At 58.7% G+C, this 11,602-nt stretch overlaps 1 protein-coding gene across 1 annotated transcript; it reads left to right on the top strand.

Moving 5' to 3' along the window:
• The first annotated feature begins 7,812 nt into the window (after positions 1-7,812).
• On the top strand, positions 7,813-10,345 carry LOC127463471 (class II histocompatibility antigen, B-L beta chain-like). The gene is made up of 5 exons (XM_051772945.1): positions 7,813-8,025; positions 8,539-8,808; positions 9,504-9,785; positions 10,054-10,160; positions 10,270-10,345. Exons 1-5 carry the CDS (start codon positions 7,941-7,943, stop codon positions 10,276-10,278), a joined length of 753 nt encoding a protein of 250 aa, XP_051628905.1. The 5' UTR covers positions 7,813-7,940; the 3' UTR covers positions 10,279-10,345.
• Positions 10,346-11,602: the final 1,257 nt, after the last annotated feature.

Below are 11,602 nucleotides of genomic sequence, written 5' to 3'. Positions count from 1 at the left end.
GTCCCCTCTGTGCCCCCCAGGGGTGGCAGAAGCCCCTCGGGAGGCAGGTCCAGAGGCACCATCCCCTGTCCCAGGGGCTCCCCGAGCTGCCCTGCCAAGGGTGGGCACACGGGGGGTGGGCTCAGGTGGGTCTGAAGGGCCGTCCAGCACCTTGGGGGGTGACGTGGGGGGCTGGGACTGAAAACCCCTTGGAGCTGTGCAAGTCCTTGAGACAACGAGCTCCTGCTTTTTAAATGAACAATCTGAAGAACAACCCAAGTGGAATCCTATTTTTGTTCTCCAAATTTCAGAGAAAGTCACAGACCTGCATTAGGGCCAGGAAGGACAATTCCTGTGCCTAAAGCCCCTCTGTGTGGCCCCACAACCAGCAGTGCTGATGAGACCCTTGGAGCTCTCTGGGGCCGCAGCAGCTGCAGGGACTCTGTTCCAGCACGGGCTTCCCACGGGCTCACATCCTTCTTTGTGGGTATCCCCTGCTCTGCCATGGGCTCCTCCTTGGGCTGCAGGGGAATCTCAGCTCCAGGCCTCGAGCACCTCCTGCCCCTCCTCCTGCACTGCCCTGGGGGTCTGCAGAGCTGTTCCTCTCCCCTATTCCCACTCTGCTCCTCTCTGCACCCAATTCCATCTGCACAAGGACTTTTTCCTCCTTAAATACATTATCCCCGAGGCCCCAGTACACTGCCCACCATGGATCACCTGGAAGGTGGGTCACCAGGTGTGTGCCCAACATGGATAACCTAGAATGTTGGTCACCAGGTCTGTGCCCAACGGGGGTCCCTGTGGATCATCCAACGCGGGTCCTCCCATGGCTGATGGGGTTGGAGCAGCGGCCGAAGCTCTTCCCGCAGTCGGGGCACTCGGGGCTTCTCTTACCGGTGGGTCCGTTGGTGGGAGGTCAAGGCAGAGCTGTCCCTGAAGCTCTTCCCACACTCCCCACACTTGTGAGGCCTCTTCCTGATGTGGATGCGATGATGGGTGTAGAGGGTGGAGCTGTCCCACATTATTATTATTATTATTCTCAGTGTAATAAAACATATTTTTTGTGTTTGAATATTTCTGGCACTTGTCTTTATTCCAGACATGTATCCAAAGGAACTGTCTTTTCCCTGGATAGGGAGAGCCTCAGTAACTGTCTGTGTTAGTTTTGTCTTCGTCTCTGGTTTCTCTAAGGGTCTTTGTAGTTTAGACATTCTGCCTTCTTGATGTCCTGGTGTCAAAAATAGATTTCTCTGCCAGGTCTCTGACCACTGAAATATGGCAGGCCTTAAAATTTTCCTTTGTTTTTCTAACAAATGGCCATGGCCCAGAACTTGTCCATCATCCATTGTCTCTTGCCCCCATTCAATCTCCTGCCAGCAGTTTCTCCCCACTGCTGGGTGGGCTCCTTTGTCAAGCACTAGAACTTGTTGGGTAACAGGCCCAGTCCTGTTGCCTATTTTTCGTGGGGATCTGCAGGAGGGCATTGAGTCTTCCAGGAGCAAATTGGCAGAGGACCCCAAGCTGGCTTGCAGTGTGGATGTGCTGGAGGGCAGGAAGGCTGTGCAAAGGGACCTGGACAGGCTGGACCTCTGGGCCGAGCCCGTGGGCATGAGGTTCAAGAGTGCCTTTGGTGCCTTTGGGGCCTGTGGCCACAAGAACCCCCTGCAGCTCCAGGCCGGGGGCAGAGGAGCTGCAAAGGGTCCCCGTGGGAGAGGCCCTGGGGGTGCTGGTGGACAGAGGCTGAACCTGAGCCAGCGGGTGCCCGGGTGGGCAAGAAGGCCAAGGACAGGCTGGCCTGGATCAGAAAGAGTGTGGCAGCAGGAGCAGGGCAGGGATTCTTCTGCTGGACTGGGCACTGGTGAGGCCACCCCCGGAGTGCTGTGTCCAGCTCTGGGCCCCTCAATTCAGGGAGAACCTTGAGGGGCTGCAGTGGGTGGAGAGCAGGGCAATGGAGCTGGGCAAGAGTCTGCAGTGCATGGCCTGTGAGGAGCAGCTGAGGGAGCTGGGCTTCTCCAGCCTGGAGAAGAGGAGGCTCGGGGCTGACCTTCTCCCTGTCCACAACTTCCTGACAAGAGGTTGGAGCCAGGTGGGGGTCAGCCCCTTCTCCGAGGCAACAGGCGACAGGACAAAAGGACACGAGGACCTGCCTGTCAGGGGCTGTTTGTCAGGGACAGGAGCAGGACTTTTTGGAGAGAAAGAGGGATTAGGTCTTGAAATGGGCTGCCCAGGGAGGTGGTGGAGTCAGCGTCCCTGGAGGTGTTTAAGCAAAGACTGGCCATGGCACTGAGTGCCGTGCTCTGCTTGACGTGCTGGGGATGGGGCGTAGGCTGGACGCCGGTTGATCTCACAAGTCTCTGCCAAGCTCAGGGACTCTGGGCTTCTGTACCACCCCAGCCTTTGGGGACAGCGTGCTGGTGGCTCAGAGTCTCCATCCTTGCCCATCTCCTGGCTGCCAGGCAAGGGCCTTGTGACATCACAGCCTCTGTGGAACAGCGCGGGGGCTGAAAAGTGTCAGTGCTGCGTCCCCGTGCCCAGAGCCTGGGCAGAAGTCGGCTGGCAGGGATGGGCAGAGACTGTGCAGAGGTGTCAGCTCGTCCCACAGCAGCACGATGCCCAGCCAGGGCATCTCCTGGCTCCTCAGGCTCTCGGTGCTCCTGCTCTTGCCTGGCCCACTGGAGCCTTGCAGCCGTGCCACAGGTGCCATTGCTGAGAACCGGGGTTTGCCTTGGATGGCCCCTTGCCAGAAAAGGCAGGAGAGGCTGGAGAGAGGGGAAGGAGGGGGGTCAGGCCGCTGGGATGGTGCCGGCGGGCCGTGAGCCCGAAGCCAGCAAGGCCTTGGGCCCACACGGTGTCAGGGGAGGACTGAGAGCCCCCAGGGAGGAGGAAAGCTGGGCAGGCCCCAAGGCTCCTGGGCCTCTTCCTTGGCAGCCCTTTGGCCAAGGCCCCCAGGCAGAGGTGGGGCTCAGCCCCTGCCCAGCAATGGGGCACAGGCTGAGCCCCAGGGACACCAGACCCAGGCGGCCTGAGCTCTTCTTCCTGCAGCGTCTGCCTGGGGCAGCCCAGCCAGGCCTGAGTCTCTGCAGGAGAGGCCAAGCCCAGCCAGAGAGGGCTCAGCCCTCTGAGCCTGCACTCACTGCAAAGGGAACAAAACATTGGCCCAGAGGACATCCTGCCCCCAAATGGAGAACTGGAAAGGTCAAGAATAAAAAAGTCACCCCCCTCCATTGTTCGAAAAATGTTTAGACCTCTTTCCTAAAAGCATCCAGGACTCGGGTCACCGAGTTTTCTCTCTGACAAGGGTTTTCCATGGTTCCCCTCAATTCCCAGCCCGCCCAGGATCAGTTTTAGGGTCCCAACACCTACTTTTTCCTCCCTCTCCCACCCCTTACACGTCATTCCCCGAGTCCCCAGCCCCCTCATGCTCAGTTTAGGGGTACCTTTTCCCCACTCTTCCGACCTCTCCCTCCCCTTTTCGATCATCCCCCAATCCTCAGTCTCCCTCCCCCTCCACCTTTGGGGGGTCCCACTCTCCTCCCACTCAGTTTGGGGTCCCACCACCTTTTTTATCCCCTCTGACTCACCGATCCCCCTCTTTCCAACACCCCCTCTCACCCGAGAGCTCCTCACCTTCAGCAGGGGGGGCTCCCCATAAAACCAGAGCCCATAAATGTCCCCCCCAAAAAAGGGGTTAGGTGGGGTCCTGGATGGACTCTGAGTGAGCTTGGGGGTTCCTTGGGGGGCTGTGGGGTGGTTTAAGGGGGTCCCAGCACGGGCCCAGGGGCTCCCAGTCACCCCCAGGATGGGTCCAGTCACCCCCAGGATGGGCCCAGTCACCCCCAGGATGATCTCAGTCACTTTTAGTCATGCCCAGTCTGATCCCAGCATGATCCCAGTCACTCCCAGTCTGATTCCATTCTCTCCTAGTAGGATCCAAGTTACCCCCTGTAAGTTTCCAGTTGCTCCCAGTTAGTCCCAGTATAATTCTGGTGTTTCCCATTATATCTCAGTTGCCCCCAGTGTAGTCCCACTCGCTCCCAGTCATTTCCAGTAGCTTCCAGCATGATTCCAGTTGCTCACAGCCACTCCCAGTCACCCCCAGTGTGGTCCCAGTCACTCCCAGGATGGCTGCAGACACTCCCAGTATATCCCAGTTGCCATCAGGATGCTCGTAGTCATAACCAGTTACTTCCACTTGCCCCAGGATGCTTCCAGTTCCCATCAAGACAATCCCAGTCACTCCCAATCTATGCCAGTTGCCTCCAGTATGCACCCTGTCACTCCCAGTTACTCCCAGTTCCACCATACTTCCAGCATGGCCCCACTGGCTCCCAGTTCCACCCTGTGTAGTTTTACTCACTCCCAGTATGATCCTGGGCACTGACAGTCACTCCCAGGATGGTTCCAGTATGGCCCTGGTCATTCCCACAGTGATCCCAGTCACTCCCAGTCACTCCAAATAGGATCCAAGTCACTCCCAATTGGATCCCATTTACGGTCAAGGTGGCCCCAGTTGCTTCCAGTATGATCCCAGTTGCCCTCCGTGTGGTTCCAGTTGCTCCCATTTACCCCTTCTGTGCTTCCAGTCACTCCCAGTATCATCCCTGTCACTCCCAGCCACTCCCAGTAGATCCCACTTGCCTCCAACATGCTCCCAGTCACCCCCAGTATCACCTCACTCACTTTTAGTCATGCCCAGTATCATCCCACTATGATCCCAGTCACTCCCAGTACAATACCAGTCTCTCCGAGTAGGATCCAAGTTACCCCCTGCGTGGTCCCAGTTGCTCCCAGTCACCCCACTCGAGTTCCACTCCCTCCCAGTCCCTCCCAGGACCATCCCAGTAGGATCCCAGTGACACCCCAGATGGTGGCATTCACACCCAGGATGAACCCAGACATGCCCTGGCACTCCCAGGATAAAGCCATTTGCCCCCAGCAGGGTCCCAGTTCCTCCCAGTCACTGACTATGGTTCCAGTTGTTCCCAGGATGATCCCTGGCACTCCCAGTCACTCCCACTATGATCCCAGTCAGTCTCAGTATGATCCCAGTCCCTCCTGGTCTCTCCCAGTATACCTCAGTTGAAGTCAATGTGGTCCCACTCACTCCCAGTTGCTCCCAGTATCTTCCAGCATAATCCCAGTTGCTCACAGCCACTCCCAGTCACTCCCAGTGTGGTCCTAGTTGCTCCCAGTTTTTCTACTGTGATCCCAGTTGCTCCCAGTTGCCCTGAGCAGAGACCCAGTTGCTTCCAGTATGATCCCTGTCTGATCCCAGTCTGATCCCAGTAATATCCCAGTATTATCCCAGTACAATCACAGTTGTCCCCAGCATGGGCCAAGTTGCTCCCAGTTGCCTCCAGCACAGATCCAGTCAATCCAAGTGTGATGCCAGTCTTCCCCCAGCATGGTCCCAGTCAATCCCAGTTGCCCCATTGTAGATCCAGTCACTCCCAGTCACTCCTAGTGTGGTCCCAGTCGCTCCCAGTATGATCCCAGGAACCTCCAGCGTGATCCCACTTGCTCCCAGTCTATCCCAGTTGCACCAACATGGTCCCAACTGCCCTCAGAATGCTCCCAGTCATTCCCAGTATGACCCCAGTCACCCTCACTGTGGGTCCAGTTGTCCCCAGCATGGCCAAGCTGCTCCCAGTTGCCTCCAGCACAGATCCAGTCAATCCAAGTGTGATCCCAGTCTTCCCCCAGCATGGTCCCAGCCAATCCCAGTTGCACCACTGTAGATCCAGTCACTCCCAGTTGCTCCCAGTTGCCCCCCACATGGTCCAAGTCACTCCCAGTGTGCTCCCAGTCCCCCCCACGATGGTTGCAGACTCTCCCAGTAAATCCCAGTTGCCCTCAGCATGCTCACAGTCATAGCCAGTTACTTCCACTTGCCCCACGATGCTTCCAGTTCCCATCAGGACAATCCCAGTAACTCCCAGTCACTCCCAGTCTATGCCAGTTTCCTCCAGCATGCACCCTGTCATTCCCAGTCACTCCCAGTTCCACCATACTTCCAGCATGGCCCCACTGGTTCCCAGTTCCCCCTGGAATACTTGCAGTCACTCCCAGTATGATCCCAGGCACTGACAGTCACTCCCAGGATGGTTCCAGTATGGTCCTGGTCACTCCCACTAGGATCCCAGTCACTCCCAGTAGGATCCCAGTTGCCCCCAAGGTGGTCCCAGTTGCTCCCAGTATGATCCCACTATGAGTCCAGTCACCCTCAGTACAATCCCAGTAACTTGCAGACACTTCCAGTACGAATCCAGTTTGTTCCCAGTCACTCCCAGTATGACCCCAGTCACCCTCACTATGTCCCCAATTTCTCCTAGCATTGGCCAAGTTCTCCAACTGTGATCCCAATATGATCCCAGTACTCCCCAGCATGGTCCCAGTTGCTCCCAGTTTCTCCCAGTGTGATCCCAGTTGCTCTAAGTTGTCTCTAGGATTGACCCAGTCTCTCCCTTTAAGATCCCAGTCTGATCCCAGTATGAGCCCAGCAGGGGCCCAGCTGCTCCCAGGATGATCCCAGTTGCCCCCAGCGTGGTTCCAGTTGCTCCCATTCACCCCTCCTATGGTTCCACTCACTCCCAAACATTCCCAGTATATCCCAGTTGCCCCCAACATGCTCCCAGGTGCTCCCAGTATGATCCCAGTTGCCCCAGTTCTGGTCCCACTGGCTCCAGTCCAGGTCTGGGTGTATCCCGGTGTCCCCCCTGTCCCCCCACCCCGCTCTCACCCCCTTTTCTCTCCCCACAGAGCTCCTGAGCCGCCGGCGGCCGCAGCCCCTCCCCGTGGCCTCGGGCCCAGCCGGGACCCCCCAGTCCAGCCCCACCTGCACTTTGGGGGGTCGTGTGTCCCCCCCGGCCCTGCTTTTGTTCACACCCCGGCCGGCTGCTCCCAGTGTTCCCAGTAAAGCTTCCCAGTTCTCTGCAGTCCCGGTTTTTGGGGGGGCAGTGAGGGGGCTCTGAAAATCCCAGGAATGGGGGGTTTGGGCACTCACAGACCCACAAAATCCTTTGAACAGGGCTTTTGGGGACATTCAGTCCCAAAAATCTTGGGAACATGGGGGCTTTCCTAGAACCCAGAAGTTACAGGAACATCGTGGTTGGGGCACTCCCTGACCCCAAAATATTGGAAAAGAGGGGCTTGGACACTCCTAGACCATAAAACTCATGGGAATAGGGGGTTGGGGCACTCCCAGACCCTAAAAATCCCCGAGAAAGTTGGCTTGGGCACATCCAGAGCCCAAAATATTGGAAAAGAGGGGACTGGACACTCCCAGACCCTAAAAGTCCCAGGCAGAGTGGGATTTGGAAAACGTCACACCCCCAGAATCCCAGGAACTGGAAATTATTGGGCACTCGGGGCCACCCAGAACCTCATCCCCACGTATCCAGGACAACCCAAACGCCAACCCCAGGAATCCGGGAACTCCCAGAACCCACCTTGGACCCCCCAAGGCCCGGGCAGGGTCAGCAGCAGCAGCCAATGGGAGCGAGCGCTGTTGGTGCGTCATCAGCTGCCGGGCAGACCCGTCCGGAACGGAGCCCTCCCCGAGTTCAGCCAGTCAGAGAAAGCCCTCAGGTGATTTTGGGGGCCCGTGGGAGCTGCGGGAGTCCCAGATGGGCGTTTTTGGGCGGCCCTGAGCTGCGGGAGCCCTGGCTGGGCATTTTTGGTGGGCCCTGAGCTCCCCCCTCCCCCGCAGCCCACGGACCCCCCGCACCCCCCAGGCCCGGGGCTGCCGCGGGGGCCCCCAACGGCCCTCAGCCAATCCCAAAGCGCCCACGCCGCCCGCGCCCAATCGCAGCGCGCCGCGCTGATGACTCATCAGTCGCCGGGAAGACGCCTCGAAAAAAGGGCCCCAACTGCGCCCTCAGCCAAGCCCAGCGCGCCCCAAACCCCCCAAAACGGCGCCGCCCGGCTGGTTTGGGGCTGTCAGCAGCTGTCCGGCGCTGGGCATGGAGCGTGTGCGGGGAGCTGGGGCCGTGCTGGCGGTGCTGGTGGTGCTGGGAGCCCCCCCGGCTGCGGGCGAGGAGCTGTCGGGTGAGCGGGGGGGGGCGGGCAGGGGGGTCGGGTGGGAAAGGGGGGGAAAGAGGGAGAAAAGAGGGGGTGGGAGCCCCAAAAGTGAGTGGGAGGGGGGTGGGAAGGCCCGGAGTGAGTGGGAGGGGGGTGGGAGCCCCAAAGTGAGGTTGGGGGGGTGTGGGGATTGAGGGGCCGGTGGGAAAGGGGTGGGAGAGGGGGACAAGGGGGTGTGGGAGAGCAGGCAGAGGGGTGCCCTGGGGGTCCCTGGGTGTCCCTTGAGCCCCGGAGCGGTTCCTTGGGGCTCTGGGGTGGTCGGATCGGCATTGGGGGGGTCCCCAACCCAGCTGTCCATCCCCGGGGGGCTGATGGGGGGGTTCCCCCCCAGCCAAGAGCCGGTGCTGGGGCGTCCGTGGGGCAGAGGGGGGTGGGAAAGGGGGGTCCGGGGTGGCTCCCTGAGCTCCCACCCTGCTGTGGGGGGCTGGGGGATGATGGGGGGGGACGGGGTACCCCCTGACCCATGTCCTGCACACACAGGGGTGTTCCAGTTGTTGTCTCCGAGCGAGTGTCACTTCATCAACGGCACCGAGCGGGTGAGGCTCGTGGACAGGTACATCTGCAACCGGGAGCAGCTCCTGCACTTCGACAGTGATGTGGGGGTCTATGTGGGGGACACCCCGTTTGGGGAGATCCAAGCCAGGTACTTCAACAGCAACCCAGAAATCATTGAGCGTAAACGGGCTGAGGTGGACACGTTCTGCCGGCACAACTACGAGGTGTACACTCCACCTGCTATGGAGAGGAGAGGTGAGCGTGGGGCACAGCGGGTCCCCTGGGCCCTCCCCCGGGAATGACTCTTGAGCCCCTCAAACCCTCACTGGGAATCACCCCAGACCCCACAGCCCTCCCTGTGCCCATCCCCTTGCCTTTTCCCCACTCCCAGTTCCTCCCAGTCCGTCCCAGTGTCTCCCAGTCCTTCCAATGCTCCCTAGTCACTCCCAGTCCATTCCAGTTATTCAGAGTCCATCCCAGTCCATCCCAGTCTCTCCCAGTGCCCCCCCCGCGTCTCCACCCCGCTGGGGCCACCGAGCTCCCGCCCCTCAGCCAATCCCAGCGCGTCCCTCTGATGACGCTCCAGTTGCCAGGCAGACCCAAACCAAAGACTTCCCTCACCACGACTCAGCCTCCCAGTCCCCATCGCTTCCTTCCCAGTCCACACCAGTCACTCCCAGTCCACACCAGTCACTCCCAGTCCCTCTCACCCAACTCCCAGACCCTCTCAGTCCATTCCCAGTCGTTCTCACTTCACTCCCACATCTCCCAACTCTCTCCTCAGTGCCCCCCCAGCCCAGCCCCTTCTCCCCCACTCTATTCCCAGTCCCTCCCACTGCCATCCCAGTCCCTCCCACTGCCATCCCAGTCCCTCCCAGTGCCCTCCAAGGCCTCTGCCTTCCCTCCCAGTACCCCCCAGCTGAGCCCAGTGTCTCCCCCGTCCCTGCCAGTGCCCCCCAGCGTGTCCATCTCGCTGGTGCCGTCGAGCTCCCAGCCCGGCCCCGGCCGCCTGCTCTGCTCCGTGATGGATTTCTACCCTGCGCCGGTGCAGGTGAGGTGGTTCCAGGATGGGCAGGAGCTGCTGGAGCACGTGGTGGCCACCGACGTGGTCCCCAACGGGGACTGGAGCTACCAGGTGCTGGTGCTGCTGGAAATCCCCCCCCGGCACGGGGTCACCTACAGCTGCCAGGTGGAGCACGTCAGCCTGGAGCACCCCCTCAGCCGGCACTGGGGTACGGCCCGGCCCCCCCAGCACCGGGGGGGCAACTGGGGGTGACTGGGAGGGAGTTTGGTGGGTGCTGGGGGTGATGGGAGGGGCGTTGGAGGGTCCTAAAGGGTCTGAGAGGGGCTGGGTGGGATCCCTGCAGGGGCTGGGAAGGGACTGGCAGGAGGTCGGAGGGACCCCCGGGTGGGCTGGGGGAGAGCGGGCCGGGCTCTGTGGGGTGCCGGGGGGTGCGTGGGAGGAGGTTTTGGGGGTGCTGACCCCCCGACTCCCCCCAGAGATGCCACCGGACACCGTCCGCAGCAAGATCCTGGTGGGGGTCGGGGGTTTCGTCTTGGGCTTGGTCTTCCTGGCGCTGGGGCTCGGCTTCTACCTGCGGGAGAAGGTAAAGGGGGGTCCCTAAATAGGGGTCGTGTCCCCCCCCTTGCTCTCCCACAGCCTCTGGACCCCCCTGCCCCCCCGGCCCCCTCTCACCCCCTTTTCTCTCCCCACAGAGCTCCTGAGCCGCCGGCGGCCGCAGCCCCTCCCCGTGGCCTTGGGCCCAGCCGGGACCTCCCAATTTTGCCCCGCCCGCACTTTTGGGGGTCGTGTGTCCCCCCCAGCCCTCTCAGAGAGAATTAAATAAAGGAGCGTTTGCACTGCCTCTTTCTGCAGACCCCGATTCTCCTTTCTTCAGCAGACTCACCTGATCAGGGTAAGATTTCTTTTTCCCCACACGCATGACTTTGTTCCGTAGCGCCGGGGTCACGCGACCTGTAAACGGCTGCTTCTCCCACGTCCTTCTGTTCGCCTTACGTCCCTCAGAACTCGACGAAGAGGAAGTCCCGTCCTGTTTCGGGCACCAGTTATTGATGGGGAGGCACGAACATAAGCTCACAGACCCTTAGGATCGGCAATATGTCAATTTATTATTTAAATCAGTTAACTTTTATACAGTTTATTTGTTTAGGGCACATGCTCACAATAAGGTGATTGGATAGATCAGTCTGTGCACGTGTCTCATGTCCCCAGTTCATTGGACCTGATGTTCTGTCCACGCAATCTGAAATCATCCTTGGCATAGAAACCTCTTTCTAATTAATCTGCTTTTAGGGTTTTACTAAATTTGCAGGTGTTTCATTATCTTCAGTTTCTCAAGGTTTTCTTTCTATAAACATATCATGTTCTCAAACCTTATAATTAGACACACAGCTAACAAGTATAAGCATCACATATTTTCACACAGTCTATAAGTAGAAACAATACACACTTGACACTTCCATGGCAAGCAAGGCCTACAGAGTGCAGGAAAAACTGTTCACAGAAATCTCTGTGTCCGGTGACACTAAACTCCTGCTCCCAGAGGAGCCTGGGGGCAGCTGGATCCAATCTCAGCCTTGCATTGTGCCAATGGTTTGAATTTAAGGAATTATAGAGATGGGATTGAACCAGTTTTGTCCCATAGGTTTTAATGATGGAAAAGCAGTTATATTTATATCAATTAACTACTTATTCTTAAAAATGATCAGACAAAAGGACTAAACCAGAATTATTTACTACACAACATACACACTAAAACTACCAGTAGTACAGGATAAGATATGACAGGGCACTACACTAAAGCAATTGTTGAAGCAATTCTACTAAAGGTGGCAACAAAGCAAGAATTCTTAATTAGAGATGGATGGAACTCCCCCAGACCAGCGCTCGTGGGGAGATCTCTGCTCTCAACCTCCAGCAGTGACCTTGGGGGGTCCCCAGCCAAGGCAGGAATCTCCACACACCCCCCAAGAAGGGTTCTGTTGGAAGAACCTGCCCCTGGGAAAGGGGACTGGCCCTTTCTGGTAG

The sequence above is a fragment of the Manacus candei genome, unplaced genomic scaffold (genome assembly GCF_025592945.1).
Source record: "Manacus candei isolate 608988 ecotype Guabito, Panama unplaced genomic scaffold, ASM2559294v1 h1tg000162l, whole genome shotgun sequence".
In the NCBI taxonomy this organism is placed as follows: domain Eukaryota; kingdom Metazoa; phylum Chordata; class Aves; order Passeriformes; family Pipridae; genus Manacus; species Manacus candei.
The sequence above is the reverse complement of the archived record's forward strand: the minus strand, read 5'-3'. Positions and strand labels throughout refer to the sequence as shown.

What these genes read in the sequence shown, in the direction of transcription:
- LOC127463471 (XM_051772945.1), top strand. Translation starts at nt 7,941, where the DNA reads ATGGAGCGTGTGCGGGGAGCTGGGGCCGTGCTGGCGGTGCTGGTGGTG. An exon ending in TGCGGGCGAGGAGCTGTCGG is followed by an intron (nt 8,026 to 8,538) that starts GTGAGCGGGGGG and finishes CTGCACACACAG; the next exon opens with GGGTGTTCCAGTTGTTGTCT. An exon ending in CCCCCTCAGCCGGCACTGGG is followed by an intron (nt 9,786 to 10,053) that starts GTACGGCCCGGC and finishes GACTCCCCCCAG; the next exon opens with AGATGCCACCGGACACCGTC.